At 38.2% G+C, this 21,263-nt stretch overlaps 2 protein-coding genes across 2 annotated transcripts in view; both read right to left on the bottom strand.

Annotated features, from left to right (window-relative positions):
- Positions 1–310: 310 nt before the first annotated feature.
- Positions 311–15,570, bottom strand: LOC127440345 (PDZ domain-containing protein GIPC1-like). Its single transcript, XM_051696884.1, has 6 exons — positions 14,917–15,570; positions 4,545–4,730; positions 2,947–3,127; positions 1,626–1,744; positions 1,441–1,522; positions 311–1,316 (listed from the first exon to the last, which is right to left on the bottom strand). Exons 1-6 carry the CDS (start codon positions 15,187–15,189, stop codon positions 1,165–1,167), a joined length of 993 nt encoding a protein of 330 aa, XP_051552844.1. The 5' UTR covers positions 15,190–15,570; the 3' UTR covers positions 311–1,164.
- Positions 15,571–16,220: 650 nt separating this feature from the next.
- dnajb4 (DnaJ heat shock protein family (Hsp40) member B4) overlaps positions 16,221–21,263 on the bottom strand; it is a 5,204-nt gene continuing 161 nt past the window's right edge. The window contains exons 1-3 of the mRNA XM_051696883.1: positions 20,992–21,263; positions 19,930–20,507; positions 16,221–17,280 (exon numbers count right to left, since the gene is read on the bottom strand). The exon at positions 20,992–21,263 is cut by the window's right edge and continues 161 nt beyond it. Coding sequence (XP_051552843.1) covers positions 17,047–17,280; positions 19,930–20,507; positions 20,992–21,202 — 1,023 coding nt within the window. The 5' untranslated portion in view covers positions 21,203–21,263 and the 3' untranslated portion in view covers positions 16,221–17,046. The remainder of the gene's footprint in view (positions 17,281–19,929; positions 20,508–20,991) is intronic.

Below are 21,263 nucleotides of genomic sequence, written 5' to 3'. Positions count from 1 at the left end.
CAGTACAAGCTGAAATGGCTGACAGAGCTACTTAACCAAAATACATAAATGATTTGAGGTACAGAAGGAGGAAGTCATTATCCATATATAATCCCAGCCGTTTTCATCCCTGACCTTGTTCCACTCCATAAACTATATAAAGGAAAACTACGCTCTTATTTGCTTTTAACGGTGGTTAGTTTATAGCCGTGTCATGCCCTGTACAAGAGCAATGAGGTGTTCAGCATAACTGTTGTGGCTTGAATTATAAATAGCAATGAAAATGATGATGCCTTAATTACTACTAATAATAAATACAGTAATACAGGACTGGAAGGGTAACAGTTTATTTTGTCACAGTGAATTATCAGGTTCACAAAGTAATTTAGTGCATCTTTTTTTCACATTTGATGTGAAAAACAGGCAAAGAAAAAAATAACTTGAGCACAAATTGTTCATACAAAATTAAATTGATAATGCAACAGTGAAGGCACAAAAAACTATCATAAAAAGTGATCCCTTATGGATTGTATTGTACAATAAACTCATAACATAACAATGTGATATCAATTCATTTGTATTCTGAAATTAATTGGTCTGGTTGGCACTATTTTAAGGTTAAATGATCACTTAAAACGATGTTTTTGTTTTATTCTGTTTGTATATTCCAAACTCTAATTGACTTTAAAATATGATGACTACCTAACAGAGCATCCAACACAATGATAATCAGCTATTGAAAGTCATCGACGGTCAAAAGTCTGACCACTTTATTAAACAAATAAATTAAAAGGTCTAAATATATATATATTTATCTATCTAAAAAAGATAATGTAGATCAATAATTCTATACAAAATTCTCTATATTCAAAAAAAGTGTCTGAAATATCACGCTTTCCCTTGGCTGTTAAATATGATATACTCCCAGCTCCACTAATAAATGCTACCCACGGTATTCTGAAAATTTCAGGTTGGAAAATGTATGTAAAGAAAAATACAGTGGTCTTATTTTTATTATTATTATTATTATTTATCTGTAAAAACATTTTTGTAAATCACATACTGTATAAATTCAAATGTTCAGTACACCCGCTATAAACTGCATGACAATAAACAGGATCACCATCTCTTTTTTTTTTTTATATGCCATATGTGGTGGGATGGGCATGTATGTGTACTGGTGTTTTAAAACCGTCCCTCTTTGGCGTCACCAATGGCTCCCCAGACATCAAACACAAACTCATCAGGGAAGGCAAAGTCACCAAGAGCCTTGTCCAGGGCCGTGGCAAACTCATCAGGGTTCTGCTTGTCTCTGCCCACCTCCACCATTGTTGCCGCTATGCAGAAATGAGAAGTAAAATACTGCTGAACCTGATACAAGCTAGCAGTAACAGCTAATGCATGTAGAAAAAAAGATCTAGCTTTCATGATGTGATGCGCACTACTGAAGTGACGTCTCACCTAATTCAGTGTCTCGAATGCCCATGTAACTTTCCAGAAGGTCATCCACTTTCTTCACAGCCTTCTCTTCAAACTCTGTGGGCTGTGTGGAGTTATAAAAAGGTGTTAGATACACTATCAACTCTAAGTGAATGTTAAAACTAATACTATTTGAGTATCAGTTATCCTGGTTCTAATACTATTACCATCTCCTCGACTGTTGCAGGACCCTTGGAGCGCAATCGAAGGGTTTCTCTGCCTGTGCAAACTTTGTTCTCTCCTGATGCTTTGGCTCCACCTCCCCTTGATCTTGGTTCAAGCATCTCTGTCAAGTGAAATAAGAATTTTCTTCAAACAAAAGTACATTAAATCTACAAAATAACATTTAATAGGTCGCACAATATATTCTGAGGTAAAGTTGTGTATACAGTGGCTCCAAGACGTATTTGAATGCTACATCACACTTAAAAATATGTATCTTTGCATTAGCAAAATATCAAGTGCCATTTATTTGAAAGAAAGATACCAAAATCACACTTAACGCAAAACATAAAAAATAAAATAAAATTATGAAAATGGAAAATTCAAGAAGTTTTCAAATGTTAGTGGAACATGTCCATAGTAAATGTGATGAACTGCACCTGTGGTTAGTCTGATAGCATACTCGTTTGAACTTGAGAGCGACTGATTTCATACATCAACTAAAAATCACCTTTACACCAGATGGTTAAAAGTAATTGCAAAAAAATGTCTCAGAAATGTGAAGACTAGTTCAGAGAAAAGGACTAGCATGATTTGCTTGCGTGAAGTCACTTGGTTTGATAGTTTGTTATATAAAGCAATGAAATTCAACATTTTAAATGTGACTAAGCCCAAAGTATACTTTGGTATTGATACTTAGCAGTACAGTTGAAACATTCAAAATGTATTTCATTTGAATGTTCGCACATACACACTAATTCTCTTCAGGAGTTTAGACCAATAAAGATGTATTTATTTTCCTTCAGACTCGGGTTGTAAAAATGCAGGTACCTCCTGACCCCCTCACATGCGTGTTCTTGACGTGCACATCCACTGTTGTTGTTTTCACCTTCGTCTCCTGATGTTTAGCATTGATTACATCTTCTAGCGCTTCTTCGTGGCCTTGTGGACTAACTAATAATTAGTGCAAATAATTCCTGCTGCATGCGCATACTGCACATTCAGAGTATTTGCGGTTAGAAAAATCACTTTCATTGCACGAGCACTCCGCTGATTAAAATTTACATCACGCATCCCGTACGCAGACACCTATCGTTCGCATCTTACCTAAGTATACTTTGGGATTAAGGGTCCAAATACGTTTAGGGGCAGTATATCAACTGTATATAAAATCACAGAATGCAATTTCAGTAGTCAAGGCTTTGATATTTTGTACATGCTTGACATGAAATCGTAACTACCTGTGTAACAACTGTCACATACATTGTTCAAGAATGAGAAGATCCTGACAGAAATAATGGTTCAAAAAGCATGAATAAGACAAACCGAAGGCTTTCATGGGCTCCACCAGTTTGAGGGTGAAGGACTGGTCTTTTGGCAGCTCCTTCAGCGTTCGCGCGACCTCAAAGTGCCGCATTCCCACAATGTTCTTTCCGCTGATGCACTCGATATGATCTCCTACACAGATCACCTTAATCCCATCCACCACACTGCCCTCTTTGATCCTCTGCCAGCCAAAAAACAAACAAACAAAAAAACAGAAAGAGGCTGGTCATACAGCTAAGTGTATAACAGATGACGTGTGAACTGTAATCCACACTAATCCGATTTATTTTTAAAATGCATAAATTTTGCTACGTTTACGCCTCTTAGTCACAATAGAACACTGTTTTCCTCCACCGAAAATGTAACTTTTCAAAATGCTCACTATTACCACATACTTTGGAAAACGATGATGTGTGGCAACTGAAAATGGTGTTTTCAGTTTAAAACTAAAATCTTGATAATCGCTACGTTTACACCTCTCATCCACCAAAATGGGAGACTTTCGAAAAAGCTCTCCATAACAACACTTTGGAAAACAATTACATTAGGAAACTGAAAACAGAGGTTTTAAACTTAGGCCATGTCTACACTAATCTGTTTTCTTTTAAAAACACATTCATTGGGGGCCTGGGTAGCTCAGCGAGTAAAGACGCTGACTACCACCCCTGGAGTCACGAGTTCCAATCCATGGCATGCTGAGTGACTCCAGCCAGGTCTCCTAAGCAACCAAATTGGCCCGGTTGCTAGGGAGGGTAGAGTCACATGGGGTAACCTCCTCGTGGTCCCTATAATGTGGTTCTCACTCTCGGTGGGGTGCGTAGTGAGTTGTGCGTGGATGCCGCGGAGAATAGCGTGAAGCCTCCACACGTGCTATGTCTCCACGGTAACACGCTCAACAAGCCACGTGATAAAATGTGCGGATTGACGGTCTCAGACGCAGAGGCAACTGAGATTTGTCCACCGCCACCCGGATTGAGGCGAGTCACTATGCCACCACGAGGACTTAAAGCACATTAGGAATTCGGCATTCCAAATTGAGGAGAAAGGGTGAGAAAAAAAAACCACACACACACAAAAAAATACATTCTTCTCCACATTAGAACAGTCTTCCTCATTTTATAAACTCTTTCCATAACCACACATTTTGGAAAATGACAACATAAGGTTAGGAAATTGAAAATGGTGTCAAACAAAAACGCATTGATTTTGCTATGTTTACGCCTCTCATCCACCGAAAACGGAGACTTTCAAAAACGCTCTCCATAACCAAATTCTTTGGAAAACAAAGACATTAAGAAAATGAAAAGTGTTTCAAACTTATACCACATCCACACTAATACACTTTCAATTGAAAGCACATTAATTTTGCTACTTTTTCAAAACACAAAATGGTAAATAGTGTTTTTTAAACACAGGAAACATACTTTGTGCAAGGTTACAAACCCCTTTTCAAGCACTAGTTTTGTTTACTTTCAAAAACATGCAAATCATATTGTATATGGGCAGTGCAGGTACAAGCTTTGTTCACTACACTGCTAAAGGGCCTGCATCCTTTAATAACACCCTGCTCTTGAAAGAATGGATCATTGTGAGGATACCTTTATGAAGGCGTATCCAGCTCCATTGTCTGTGATGGTGAGCCCAAGTGCCTCCTCTGCCTTGTACACCTCCACCTCCTTTTTGATCCCTTTAATGTGAGCGAAGATGAAGTCCTCCAGTCCTATCTGTCCTCCCAGCAGCTTCTCCATATCAATTTTGTGGGTGTTGAGTGTGCAAAACATGATCTGTTATAGTACAACATTGAGAAGGGAGATTCAGCTACAGTGACATGGCAAATGTTGAAGTAATGGAGGAAGGTTCCATTGAGGATTGATGCAAAAAAGGAAAGGAATTTAAAGAAAATTGTCTGTGCATTAAAACTTCTATTGCTCCCTATGTGATTTACACTGCGTTATATACACTTCATTAGAACATTATTAGGAACACTATGGTCCTAATAAAGTGCCTGACATGGTCTTCTGCTGTTGTAGCCCATCCGCCTCAAGGTTCTATGTGTTGTGCATTCTGAGACGCTATTCGAGACTTGTATGTCTGCAGAAAATGAGCCTTTTCCAATCAGTGGGTGTTTTCAAACTGGGATGGGCATTTTTCAACCGGTTTACATGATTTGACTATTACATTGATTCCCTACTTTCATTGGATAGTTCAGAAATGCCCATCCCGCTTTTGATAAAGCCCCCAGATCGAGAAACGCCAATTATTGTTCCGCAGAGACCTATACTTCTGCTATTCTGCTCACTACAATTGTACAGAGTGGTTGTAGTGTTTTTGGCACTGTTCTGAGGAAATTCTAGAGACTACTCAAACCAGCCCGTCTGGCACCATCAATCATGCCACGGTCGAAATCACTGAGATCACACTTTTTTCCCCATTCTGATGGTTGATGTGAACATTAACTGAAGCTTCTGACCCGTATCTGCATGATTTTATGCACTGCACTGCTGGCACACGATTGGCTGATTAGATAATTGCATGAATAAGTAGGTGTAGAGGTGTTCTTAATGAAGTGCTTAGTGAGTGTACATGCACAGACAATCCTATGACACTGTCCATCTAATAACAGTGGTCAGAGTAATTTGTTTGGTTGACTTCCAACTGCAGATGGCTGGATGTTCATGGCCCCATATCAAATGACCACACAGACAGACAGACAGGGTAGCCATGGTGTAAATCATCTAGAAATCTGGCATCATGTTTTTCAGTGTGACTTCCCAGCAGCAACAGGGAACATGACACCTGGCAAACCGAGACACCAGATTTAAGGTTCACATGGATGGTCTGATACAATAAAAGCTTGCCGCAGAATGTTCTAGTAGCTATGTTTCAGTAGCTCAACTGGTAGAGCACAGCACTAACAATACAAAAAGGTGATAGGTTCGATTCCCAGGGAACAAGTACTGTATACAACTGAAAATGCTTTGAATAAAAGTGTGTGCCAAATGCATAAATGCAAATACCTCTTCTAAACTTATACTAGCCACAAAGTAGTATTAAAATGAAACACGTTAGAAAAAAACAGCATTTAGCTTTTCCCATCAAAATTAGGTTAATTTTAAACAGACAATCATGTGCTTAACCAACCTTCTGTTGAGACAGATTATTACAACACGTTTTCCAGATCTAGACAACCTTTGGACACAATTTGGCGAGATATTCAGAAGAAAGAAACGATGGGCCCATATCAGCTTTTTATAACTACAAAGAACACTTGTTTTCCCCTCCTTTTGTGCACTGCAGGCACTTTGGACACACATCAGCTGACATGCATACAAGACTGTTGCCCTGGTTACCAGAGCATATCAAAAGACCCGGGATTAAGGGGGAGCTTTCGCAGAGATGGGAGGGGGAGGAGAGTGCTGTTGCCTACTGGATGGCCTGCTTTGCTTTGCCCTGGCCAATAGAGGGGCAGATTTTTGCCTTATCTGTGGGCTTGTGGGCAGATTCACAGACACCTACTCTGCGTTACCAAGGTTGCAGCTGACATCATGCTTCCTCTTACACTCTGCACGTTTGTATAGACACAGGAAGTCCTCGGCAGCTATACGCTCTGTTCTGCTGACGTGCCCGCCCACACTGTAAAACCTTCTGGATCTGGCGAATGTCTCACCTTCATTACAGGGCACACCCACAGAATGAGGCAAGGACTGCAACAGTCCGGCCTTTCAGAATTACATTCCTGAGAAAAGCAGGAAATTAAGTGAGCTGATAAAAGACTTAAAGGGATAGTTCATGCAAAACTGAAAATTCTTTCACTGTTTACTAAACCTAATGTTTTTTCTTTTGTGGAACACAAAAGTAGATGTAAGCCCTTCTGTCTTTTGAGTTTGACAGACTATTCACTTGTGTTATATGGCAAATAAACCCAGTGAAGACTTTTTAAAAATTCACTTTGTGTTCCATAGAAGAAAGAAGGTCATGTGTTTTTCGACATGAGGGTACAAAGAGTAAATAATGACAGAATTTAAATTTTGGGTGAGTTATTTCCTGAGAACTATCAACTTGGCTACAAACAATTTTCATCAGAAATTCCAGGAAGCCAATAATGTTGTATGTAGAATAAAGTCAGAGTTCCCACAACTAAATTTCCATGACCTTACTAGATTTTTAAAAATCATTCAAATTCAGACAGATTCTCAAGAGAATCATTCAGACCAATCTGTGAATTGAATCGACCAATTAATTGAAAATAAATTCTCAAAAGAATGATTCAGTCCCAAAACAGGAAGCATGGGCATGCAAGTTTTATTCTTATATTTAGCCGATTAAGTATTTTAGACCAGAGCATAACTGGAAAAGTGTACAGTATATTGAAGGGCTGTTAATCGATTAAAAGATTTAATCAAGATAATTGGATGATTTGCCAGTTAATTAATTGAATTAATCACAGTATATCACATATCAATATTTGTTAAAAACACCCCCCAAATAAATATAATTTAATATATAATAATAAAAATAATTATGAATAGAATATTCAATAATTCAAAGGCATTACATTATTGTGGCAGATGAGTAAAGCATTGATTAGACAATACAAAAAGTGGCTTTAAAAGTCAATATATTGTTACGTTTTTTCATATCATAACATATGGCTATCACTGGCCTACAGTCCACAGCAATCCATTTTACAATTTATTTCATCAATCTGTCCGAGGTACACTTTTGAGATGTTTTTACAGGACGCGTTCTTGCGTTCCATCTGTAATCATGCATCATATGGATGTTTTCATAGCGTTTCAATTAGGTTGCATTGCGTTTCACTGGTTTATTAGAGGCTCTAGCCACAAATGTTGCAATTTTTGCACACTGATCTCACAGTGAAATCGGAAACAGTAGGTTGACTTTTTTTTTTTTTTTTTTTTTTTTTTAGCTATAATCGGTCTGTGCTTACCGAAATGCAAAACACTGCCCCTAGTGGCCAAAGCCACTATACAGTAAAGAAGAATGCATATTTTATAAACTGAACCCCAAACCTAACCATCAATGGAGTAAAAATTTAATGTGAGAGGGAAAAATGCAACCCCCGAATCGTGCTCTTCACTGATTATGCAATTGCAATTACTTCCTGGTTTCAAAGCGGAATCAGAACCTGTGTCTCCTACACTACTGACGAAATGCGCTTACGGCATAATGTGTCCAATGCTAGGGTACTGGAACTCCCTGAAACAACATGCCGACTTCCTGTGTAATCATATTGTTTTTTGTATGCTGTGTCAGTTTGAAACTTAAATGCTTCTTGAGGCCCATGCAGTCTGCTACGACCAGCTGTCAGTTTGCTGTCTGTACAGCTGCACATTGCCTGTACAACTAGAGCTACACTTACTGCCCCCTGCTGATTGAGACACATGGAGGAAGGTGGCACTTCAAACTTAGATTGCTCCATTGGTAGGAAAATATATATATTACACACACACACACAGTATATAAACAGTATATATAATTAATCCTTAGTATCTTCAAAATAGACATTTAAATGACTTTTCCAGGCCTGGAAAACACAACTTTATTTTTTCATGACCGTGGGAACAGTGGCGCCCCCTTCAATCCAATGCTGATGACCAGCATCCAAAACACTTTATTCTGGTCTTTTCAGCAGGAGAGGAGTGTTTCTGTAGAGGGCCCGTTTCTTTGGTAACGGGGTGCTATTTTGGGGCCTTGGCAGGGCAATCTGCTAGGAGTACAACGACTGTATGAGCACAGAGCCTAAGATTAGGTAACTAAAGACTGGGCAGGCATTAATATCAGAAAAAATAAAACAAAGCTGGTGAGTATGGCAAGTTGGGGCTTTGAAAGATTAACATAGTTAAACAGGTCAAAATGCTGAAGCAGTCAGGTTCAACACCACATGAATGCATTTGTTGATGGAAAGGATGAAGTAAAGGGAATAATCAAATAATTCATTATAACAACTGACTAACTGACTGGCTTAAATATTACTGTGTAAATCCATTCACAACAGCAAAATAAGGCTCATCAACATTTTTTCAGAGGTAACCATTAATGCTGTGGAGGTAAGGGAAGGATTTACCTACTTTCAAAGTTAAACTCTGTTTACCCTGAGAATGAAGAGTAGTAACATACATGCCTTGTTCTTCAAAGCTATTGAAATTTTTTAAAAATAGTCTGTTGGAATATTTTATCCAAAAAAATTATGGCTGACTGTGAATAGCGAATTTCTTCAATGGCATCCGTAACTGAAAACTACTTCGATCAACTATCATTCAAAATAAAATAATTAATGAGTGCACCTTTAAAGTCCTATAATGACATGTACAATACAAAATAAAGGTGAATGACCATGAAAACTGTTGTGTCGTGTTGTAACACATTCCACTAAGCTGACAAAAGCAAATACATACTTGAATGACATGTTTCAAGATTGATAAATTATATTCCCATAATGACCCTGTTCTCAGTGTGGGTGACAAGTATTAGAACATAACATGACAAGCAGATAAATGACAAAATTATGCTTCTAAATTAGATGAATGGTGCAAGTCTAAGGTGAGAATGGCCAATGAAATACCTTGCGAGTGGTAAATACGACAAGAATGGTTTATGAATGAAGCCTTTGCATGCAGTACTTTGAAAGTAATAGTCAATACAAACCCAAAGAGTTTACCTGGCTACAGGCCCGCCCAAACTCCCGACTGGGCCCCTGAAAAACGATATCTAAAATGATATCTCCGGTGGGCGATCTTCGGACATCATAGCACTATCAGAGGTGTTGATCTATCTCTCTTGGGCTCCCCCCCACCCTCCCCCCTTTTGGGCGGGGCTGCCTGGCTATGACAGTGTCCCAGAATGTCCAACACACTCTCCCGGTGAAATCGTCAGGATTCATACGACTTTTCTAAATTTGGCTAATTCGTATGATATTGTGCAACTGCACTCGTTTGAATTCCTATGACTTTTACTACAGCCAATGACGTCGTTGGACAACTTTTCCATCTAATATGCAACAATTACTTGCTTCTGTCACACACAACAGCTTCCTATCATGTTTACATATTCTACTGATTGGTTAAGTTTAGATAAGGGGTTTGGGTAAGGGCATAATATTAGTATGTTCTTAACGCCTCATATGCGAAACGCGCGCTTACTTCCACATTAGACATCTGGGCATTTGCACGTGATGAAATCGTACAAATTTATAGGAACAAAGTCATACGAAATCATACAAAATTGCCAACTTGTAAAATATGTACGAATGTTCATGAGATCGGGTTGGAATGTCACTAAAATACACAACAGTATATATAATGCATCCAGATAATTTTTTTTATCCATCCTGTCCAGACACAACTGTTTTAATTAAAATCATAAATTCAAGGAAGTACAGTAAATACTAATATAACATATAAATTCTTTACAATTTAAATGAGGAAGCATTATGGTTTTGAATGGGAGGGCGGTGCTTGATTGTTATAAAAATAAGATTGCAATGAAAAATTGATTAATGGTCCGGACATATTTTTACTATGATATTCACCCTATTAGACTAAACAGTATGGAATTAAATTTCTCATCAGCACAAGATTCATGGTAAATTCCTGGTAAATGCTTACCTGACTGGAATTTAGTGTTTAGTTATTGTTGTTGGTTACACATGACACCATGTCTCTTCAATTGGTGATGATGTCTATGAAGCATTACAGGAATCTAGGTTGTACATAGTCTTACCTGTAAATTTTGTTGTCAACAAGTGCTAAACTGATGGTACAAACTGGCTGACACGCTGTATATGTCAGTCACATTAGATGATGCTGATAGACTACTATTCATCCCTGTCTATCCAGAATTTTAAAACAGAAAATATTCTTATCACTAATTCTTATCATTCTATCACACCCATGACAGGATGTGTATACCTTACCTAACCAATGACCACTGATTTGACTTTTAAAATTACACAAATAACAACATTTCCATGCCAAACTGCTTCTTTAAAAAATTATTCACCCAAAATTGAAAATAATTTATTCACCCTCGTGCTGTATGTCATTATGTCTGTCCTTCTTTCTTCCATGGAACACCAAAGGATACGTTAGACATAATGTTAACCTGAGTCACCATTCACTTGCATTGTATGGAAAAAAAGACGCAATGAAAGTGAATGGTGATTAAATATAACATTAAAGAATGAGAGTCATGCAGATTTGAAACAACATGAGGGTAAGTAAATGATGACAGAATTTTCATATTTGACTGAACTGTCCCTTTATTGCTAAATGCATGGGCTGTAGAACTCACTTTAACTACATTTAGTAATGTCTATGCCCCCCCTTTTGATTGATAATTAACACCCATTGCATCGTTGCTCTTCCCACACTTTTGCAAATGTTCATACGGCCCTGCATTTTAATACAGTTGGTATTCAAAAACCCTAAGAAGATAGCATTATAATATGTCATGCTATAATAAAAAGGACTACAAAGAGGATGTCAGTTGTGGTCACACTACATGGCTCTCTGTAATTAGAACAGGCCAGACAATTTTTTTTTTTTTTTTTTTTTTTTTTTTTACAAAGCCCTGAATGGTTTAAAACAACTATTCTTTCCAGATTATCAGTCAGTTTATGTTTTTTAGATCTTCCAGTAAAATGCCTGGATACCAAGGTCATCTGGCAAGGTGTTGTATCAAAAACTCATGATGGAAATAGTTCTCTAATAGAGAGCAAATAAAAGTAGAATTAACCAGTCATAACAGACAGCAGTTTGAAGGTCCTGGGGCAAACTTTCAGTCTAGTCTATTTAGGCCTAATAATTCAAAGACTACTAGCCTGGAACATACTATGCTCCTAAAGTACAGACTACCACACCCACAAAACATAGAAAGCAAAATTGACTGTAAAGCCTGTATGCAAATACTAAACAAATGACTTGTTGGCTTCATGGAAGGAAACTATAGATGTCATGCAGTCGAACGTGTGCAACTGAGTTCAAGTGTCCTAGTAATAAGCAGACTTTAACCAGTGAAGTCCCGTAAAAATTACAGATGAAGTCTTAATGTCTTTTTTGCATGTGTTCAACCACCTTAACTGGCTTACTACGATGGCTGAGAAAACTTCAGCCTGCCAGACACTTGACTGGTGAAGTCTCTTTGTCACATTAATTTTGCATAGGATGGCACAAGCGCACGTTAACACATTAACAGTGGGCACTCTAACCAGATCAACACTGCCTTTTCAACAGGCCAGGGCCTATTTAATTTGACTAAAGTCAACATGATGATGGTTGAAGGTTTGAATGCAGCCAAAACATTGTGTGTTGTGAATGCACCGAGTACATACAGTACGCAGTCATTTGAGTATACTTAACAATACATAACCTACAACAGCAGACAAATTACTGCAAATATCTACAAGACGATTACATTTCCAACACTGCTGAAAAGAATCCAAGTATCATGGTAATAATAAACCCATCTAAGAATCACTGTACAATATATGCAAGTGTAATGAAATGCTGCATAGCATGCACTCATCTGTGTACCCTCCATCCCTGTGGAGGCCGAAGAGGTTTATTATCATGTGTTAGGGCTGTGCCCACAGTACAGGATGTGAGGGACTTCCTCTGAGGACCTACACTGTTCCTATACCATCCCACCATCTTTCCTGGGGCCTGAACCACATTTGAACATGAACAAATAATTATCGGTGGATTCATAAGGAAAATATTTACTACCACAGTAGCTACAGTGCTGTGGAAAAGTATTTGCCCCATCCTGACTTCTTTTGTTTTTGTGTATATCTCATACTAAATTGTTCTAACATAAAACAAAGGCAATCTGAGTAAACACAAAATCCAGTTTTTAAATGATAATGTCATTGAAGCCAAAAAGTTATCCAATACCATGTGTGTGGAAAAAGTATTTGCCCCCGTATTTATTAAATCCTCAAATCTATGAAACTGCATTCATAATGAGATTCAGCTGGACTAGACACACCCAAGCCTGATTACTGCAAGCCCTATTCAATCAAATCAATACCTAAACAGAACTTTTTCAATAGCATGAAGTTGGCAAAAAGGTCTCATCCAGTAGCACACTATACCAAGGTCGGAAGAAATTCCAGAAATGATGAGGAAAAGGGTGATTGAAATACATCAGTCTGGGAAGGGTTACAAAGGTATTTCAAAGGCTCTGGGACTCCGAAGAACCACAGTGAGAGCCATAATCTCCAAATGGAGAAAATTTGGCACAGTAGTGAACCTTCCCAGAAGTGTCCCACCTTCCAAAATGCCACCAAGAGCATAGCGATGACTCATCCAGGAAGTCACAAAAAAGCCAAGGACAACATCCAAGGAACTGTAGGCCTCTCTCACATCAATAAAGGTCACTGTTCATGACTCCACTATCAGAAAGACACTGGCCAAAAATGCCAACCATGGAAGTGTGGCGAGGTGAAAACCACTGCTAACCCAGAAGAACATTAAGGCTCGTCTGAATTTTGCCAAAACACACCTTGATGATCCTCAAACATTTTGAGAGAATGTTCTGTGGACTGATGAGTCGAAAGTGGAACTGTTTGGAAGACAGGGGTCCTGTTACATCTGAAGTAAATCAAACACAGAATTCCACAAAAAGAACATCATACCTCCAATGTGGCTGAACTAAAGCAGTTCTGCAAAGAAGAGTGGGCCAAAATTCCACCACAGTGTTGTGAAAGACTGATCTCCAGTTATCGGAAGCATTTGATTGCAGTTGTTGCTGCTTAAGGTGGCACAACCAGCTGAGTTTAAGAGGGAAGTTAGTTTTTCATATGGGTGATATAGGTGTTGGATAAATTTTTTGCTTCAATAACTATAATATATATATATATATATATATATATATATATATATATATATATATATATGTTTGAAAATATATATGTTTGTGTTTACTCAGGTTGCCTTTGTTTTATGTTATATCTCATTTGAACATCTAAAGCAATTTAGTATGAAAAATTCACCAAAACAGAAGAAATCAGGAAGGGGCAAATACTTTTCCAAAGCACTGTATTTCTGAATTTCATTTATTCAGTCAAATTAAGTGAGGGGGTTGGGGGTTGGATGTGAGTGTCCTGGAGCTCCCATCAAAAAAAAAAATTAAACGGGATGTCCCATTCTGTTTCACTGAATATTAAACAAGAAAAAAAAAAAAAAAAGAAAAAAAGATTAACGCATTTTCATTTTATAACAAAATGACATCAAATTAAATTGAGTAATCTTTAACACAATATATTTTTTTAATCCCAAATATTTTAGCTTTATTGATTTCATTTTGTTCAACATTACACAATGCAATGTTATGCTGAAATGCGTAAATCCTAAAAACAGGCTACAATATTTTTTGAAAGTAACCACCGAAAACATCGATTTGAGCACATCCCAGCAATACTGAGATTATTTATCAAATCAATATGGATTTTTTTAATGACTGATTCTCACTTTTTTTTGCTGCCCACAATATTGAATCTCTGGTTACACAAATGTATAGTACGGAAACGAAGCATTTCACCTTCAGTATTCATCATGTGCATTATCTACTGTAACAGATCTACCAAACTATATGTGACATGTGACACTACATTTCACATCTTCAGTTAGGGCAATACTTTGAAATAAATCAGGTGTCTCTACAACCAGTAGGCTATACCAGAGCTAATTTCTGACTGATAAACAATGTTTAAAAAAAGTAAACTAATGCCCAAAGCCCCTAATAATTTAAGGGCATTTCATGTCAGCTCCTAGTACCGTGACAGGCGCACCTTATGCAAACACTGAGCGCAGTATATAACGACAACGCTTTTTATTTGCAACTTCGTTTGAGTAGCCTATTTTTTCTGACTCACTGCCTGCCTGCGTATTGACGCACATGATTTATTCATCGAGATGTTGTAAAATCAAATGAACAGTTCAGATTTACCTCATCCGCACTTAAGTTAAACGCTTCTGCTATCTTGTTGTACAGCTCTTTGACGTTCGAGAAGCCCTCGATCCTGCCCGTGGGGCTCCCGTGGGCGAGCTGCGTGTGGAACACCAGTTTCGGTCGCAGGTTGGCAGGTGGAGCTGGGAGACCGGCACCGTTCACGGCGGACTTCCCGACCCCTCCACCTACATGTCCGCTGACCTCCTCGTTTTCCACTAAGTTCGAGCTTTCCCTCGACTTGTTTTTCTTTTTCCTAAGTCCCAAAGGCATGCTTGCTCCTCCTGTTAATCCGTGGAGGGATTGAACAGCTTTAGCATTTGAAGAAGAAAATCAACTTCTTTTAGTTCGGTGCGCTCGTTCCCTCTCTTCGAAAGCGACCTAGAGAGCGGAAACGTTGGTTGTCAACAGGTAGTTTGGAAATACACGATGCCGATCTACTGTAAACTCTCTCTAGCAGTGCAAACAATGGGCAACTCTATTGGCGAACGCACGCGCGCTTCTGGGAAGGAGTCGCTATTGAGCGCGGTGACGTCATCCAGAAACTCATTTACCTGGCTCAGGTGTCCATTCATTCTTTTTTAAACTCAAAAGCTGAATGCCGTTAAACATGCGCCTTTGAAAAAATATAGTTTATTCGGATTAGATTATGTTGTTAGACCATTCATAGGCTACTGCTGAAAATCAGTTTTCCTACTAAATCGAATAGATTGCATAACAGTTATGGGCGTGTTCACTTCTGTGTGTTTCACTCACAGCCGGAGGGGGCATCACAGAAACCACAGGTAATCAGTTGTCCTCACATAATAAAGAGTAAGATCAGTTAGGACTTGTTTCAACACTATTTTTGACTTCTCTATGCCTTTCACTTTTTTAATTTTAAGATTTACCCATTTCATTATCTTTTTTTTTTTTTTTTTTTTTTTAAATTCCATCAAACTGAATTGTGTAATGTTTAACAAAATTAAATGAATAAAACTTATTTTTTTATTTGACAAACATTTGTTATGAAATTGAATTAATAAATCAATCTTCCAGTTATATTTTGAGTGTAGCAATGATATAATAAGTGCTTTGGCCTATGGCTCATAATTGTTTGAAGATTTAAATATTGTATCTCTATTTTTACAAGAACTAATTTCAGGTCAAAATTCACAGTTGCCATTCGTTGTAATATAATGACTAGTGCCGAGTTTTGATTACCCTTATCGGACCTTATTGCACCTTTATATGCAATTGAACATTTGGCGTCCTCTGACGGATATTTCAAAGAATCTCGTATTAAATCTTGAGTTAGTCGAAGATTGTGCACCTCGTCCGATTTTATTTTCATTGTATCATACTGATTTTATCCAGAAACACAAAACAATGTTAGAAAAAAATAGCCAAAAGACTTCAAATATAAGGTAAAATAATTATAATTATGCAAAGACTGCAACTTTCCATAATTTTTCCATTAATAAATGTGGTATTGTGAGTCCAGAGCACAAGTAACCACTTCAGTGTAATTTTTTGGTATGTCAAAAACAGCTACACATGTGAACAAAACAATAGCTCGCACTTGGATCTGACATATCAGACCTGAAAATGGCATCTGAGTCTAGCTAAAAGTTTAGTACCATGAATAAAGGCAGGTTTCCATTGTCCTTTAACCATAGTTCTTCATTGCACTTAGCAAGTCATCATGTTCCTTAAAACGAGTAACAGTACAGGATATGTAACAGTACTAAGCAACTTAGTCTACATGAAAAAGGCAAACAAATAAATATTTATAATTTACTCTGCATAATACTGATAATGTATAAAGTTTCATAAAGTACAATTGAGTGTTTCTTGTTCATACTGCACAAGTGAAATGAAAGGGGGAAAAAAGCCGAAAATATATTTTCAGACACATACATGGCACTTTAAGCTTGCACTGTCACTGTACACAGGCATGCAATGTAATTAATCTAGCATACGAATATGTATTAGACATATACTGTATGTATCTAGACACTGTATACAGAATAAACAATCAGATAAAAAATAGAAATTGCACATTTTCAAAATTGATATGTCACCATAGTCCACCTAAACAGGGGACTATATTGTTCCTCTAGAGTCATATAGAGTCTGTCCAACCTCAATTTATGAGGTTGGTAAGTGCCGTTTCAGGACGTCCTTGGCATTGGATGGCAGACTGTCAGGAAAGTTCACATCAAACTCCACAATAAGGTCCCCTCTTTGTTCTGGGTTCTTTGGGAATGGCAGTCCTTGTCCAGCAATTATCTTCCTCATGCCGGGTTTGATGACATCAGTTATCTTCATATTGCACGTTTTACCATCTATTGTCGACACGGTGACAGAGCAGCCACACAATGACTATGATAAAGAAAATATAAAACAAACAGTTGTTCATCAGATAAGACATATTCACAAATGTAAACCACTCAAAAACTCAGATTAAGCCAGTATTTCTGGTAATAATGTGCTATAAGTTTTAGACTAATAGATAATGGATACACAAACTAATATAATAACTGTCTAACCTTCCAACTTGAACATTATATTGCCAAACATCATAGATCATTAGACATTTTATGTATGCTTGTTGATGTCTCAGTCAGGCTCTCTAAGACCTGATCTGATCTGCTCTTTGAGGCTTAGACCCTGTTTACACTTGATATTATGATGCGTCTCAAGTGATGTGATCAAATGTGGTCAGGCAAGACACATCACTGTTTACATCTGGTCGCTTAAATGCATCTCCTGTGACCACTTGTGTTCGGATTTCAAGAGGAGGGACTCTGTTTCGAGACAATATACATCAATCACTCTGTCAGTGTTACTGCACGATAATAAACAACAAAAAAGTCATAAAATAGACAAAGAAAGCAAAAAGAACTGGCGTATTAATAATGTAAATTTAACATTTACAGTAATTTAATGGGAGCTGCTTTTCAGTTGATACCATACTTCAATGTTTCAAGTTATTATACATGTATTAATCATGTTAAATGGCAAGCGTCAGGACAGGGAGATGAAAATTGCAAAAGACATTTATTTACAATATGTGACAGAATGAAACTTTCACATTAACCAGGGCAAACCTGTTCTGTCATTTCAGTTCATTATACTGCCAATCCTGTCGGCAAAACATCTGACTCATTCTGTCACAAACATCTTTTTCAAAATCTTCACAATTTTACCTAGATAAGCTTAACAAACACTTTTTAGTAGCTTGATCAGTAGACTTCATGTAGTGGGATTTACAGACAGAAGACTATCAACAATTCTGCCATATAAGTACATCTTGATGGCCCTGTAACCATTTAAGTGGGCGAACTCCTTTTCTGGCATCTCACAACAGCTGATCCTGCTCATGTTCTATCCTGTCCAAACTGCGTATTACATAAGATCTCAGTCAAAGAATAAAAAAAAAAATCTATGGGATATTTACAAAGCAGTGCATTAAATAAACCTGCACAGAGTTGTCCTCTTTTTATATTTAGATTAGACAGATAATTAGACAGACAGATAGATTTAAATATTGGATGGATGGATGGAGACAGACAGACAAACAGATAGATCATGATGGATGGATGGACACAGACAGATCTTCATACTGGATGGATGGATGGATGGAAATAGACAGACAGGCAGACAGAGACAGACGGACGGTAGGACAGACAGACAGATAGATCTTCATATTGGATGGATAGATGGGCACAGATAGATAGATAGATAGATAGATAGATAGATAGATAGATAGATAGATAGATAGATCTTCATAATGGATGGATGGATGGATGGATGGATGGATAGATAGATAGATAGATCTTCATAATGGATGGATGGATAGATAGATAGATGGATGGATGGATGGATGGATGGATGGATGGATGGATGGATAGATAGATAGATAGATAGATAGATAGATAGATAGATGGATGGATGGATGGATAGATGGACGGATGGATGGATAGACAGATGGATGGATGGATGGATGGACCCAGACAGACAGACAGACAGACAGATAGATAGATAGATAGATAGATAGATAGATAGATAGATAGATAGATAGATAGATAGATAGATAGATAGATAGATAGATGGATGGATGGATGGATGGATGGATGGATGGATGGATGGATGGATAGATAGATAGATAGATAGATAGATAGATAGATAGATAGATGGATGGATGGATGGATGGATGGATGGATGGACGGATGATGGATAGACAGATGGATGGATGGATGGATGGATGGATGGACCCAGACTGACAGACAGACGGACGGACGGACAGATAGATATATAGATAGATAGATAGATAGATAGATAGATAGATAGATAGATAGATGGATGATGGATGGATGGATGGATGGATGGATGGATGGACAGATGGATGGATAGACAGATGGATGGATGGATGGATGGACCCAGACAGACAGACAGACAGACAGATAGATAGATAGATAGATAGATAGATAGATAGATAGATAGATAGATAGATGGATGGATGGACCCAGACAGACAGACAGACAGACAGACAGATAGATAGATAGATAGATAGATAGATAGAAAAGAGTGACAGACAGACAGACAGATAGATAGATAGATAGATAGATAGATAGATAGATAGATAGATAGATAGATAGATGGATGATGGATGGATGGATGGACCCAGACAGACAGACAGACAGACAGATAGATAGATAGATAGATAGATAGATAGATAGATAGATAGATAGATAGATAGAAAAGAGTGACAGACAGACAGATAGATAGATAGATAGATAGATAGATAGATAGATAGATAGATAGATAGATAGATAGATTGATGGATGGATGGATGGACCCAGACAGACAGACAGACAGATAGATAGATAGATAGATAGATAGATAGATAGCATAGATAGATAGATAGATAGATAGATAGATAGATAGATAGATAGGTGGATTGATCTGAATGGGAATGGGATAAAAGATATGAAAATACGTATGAACACTCATGTAAGTGTCTCTCACCTGGCGCAAAGTGACCCGAACCGGGTACACGATATCAGAGCCCTCTCGTCTGAAGTGGGCGTGAGGTTTGTCCTTGATGACAAACACAATATCAGCGGGAATCGTGGTGGGCGTTTCGTCACCTTCGCGTGGGAACGTGATTTTAGTTCCCTCTTTCCAGCCACGCTTTATCTCAATAGTGAGGATTTTGTCCTCGGTTCTCAGGGTCCGACCGTCCGGATTCAAGCGCTTCCGTGAGATCTTCATGCGCTTGGTGCACCCATGAAAGACCTCCTCCAAAGACACCCGGAGCTCGTGGTGGATCGCGGGGTCTTGTTTTCTGCGCGGCGGGCCACCCTGACCAATGTGCCTTTCGCGTGGAAATCCATTGATGTTAAAACTCGTAAAAGGACCGAAGGGGTCACTTCCGTCCACCTCCATGTCATCGTCCTCTCGTCCATTGACTTTTCTGCCGAAAAATATCTCGAAAGGATTGGCGCCCCCGAAAAATGTGGCAAACGTCGCATGAGGATCTCCATGGAAGGTATAGGTGAAGTTGCCTCCTGGCCCATCTGACGATCCTCCACCTCCTTTAAGCCCTAATGATAAACAGATTTGAGAGAGAGAGAGAGAGAGAGAGAGAGAGAGAGAGAGAGAGAGAGAGAGAGAGAGAGACGTTTTAGATTTAGGCCACAGGTCTCCTGGCGTTAAAGGCTTGAATTACTGTATGCAACCCTCTGCAGCCCCCAGTACCCCAGTAAATAAACACACAAATTATAGATCATAGAAGTCAAAACATACATTTATATAATGCACGTGGTAACGTTGACCACCCAATCCAGACAGTCAAATGCCATAAAATCATGCTCGAATCAGATATATAAGGAGATTACGTTGCTATGTTTCCAATTTCCAAAAACCATGACTCTACGTATGGCAAACTATGTAGATGTACCGAGCTATTCATCACATCATTTGTTATATTTTGTGATCCGACATATTTAAGGGTAAACGGATTAAGTATTTAAGATGCATTCCTTTTCAGTGTTACTAGATACGGAGAATACAAAAAGAGAACCCCACCTTCTTCACCATATTGGTCATATATTTCTCGTTTCTTTGGATCACTAAGAACTTCATAAGCCTCCGCGACCTCCTTGAATTTCTCCTCCGCACTGGCCGCCTTGTTTTTGTCAGGATGCCATTTCAGAGCCTGTTTTCTGTACGCCTTTTTGATATCGTCGTCCGATGCCCCTTTCGCAATTCCCAAAATTTTGTAATAATCTTTGCCCATTTTCTCCTCTGAAGACCGTTTTGGCGCCGCTGCCTGTGGATTCGTCAGTGGTTCAAACCGT

The sequence above is a fragment of the Myxocyprinus asiaticus genome, chromosome 5, assembly GCF_019703515.2.
Source record: "Myxocyprinus asiaticus isolate MX2 ecotype Aquarium Trade chromosome 5, UBuf_Myxa_2, whole genome shotgun sequence".
Classification (NCBI taxonomy): domain Eukaryota; kingdom Metazoa; phylum Chordata; class Actinopteri; order Cypriniformes; family Catostomidae; genus Myxocyprinus; species Myxocyprinus asiaticus.
Note: the sequence above shows the minus strand (reverse complement) of the source record. Positions and strands in the feature narration are given on the sequence as shown.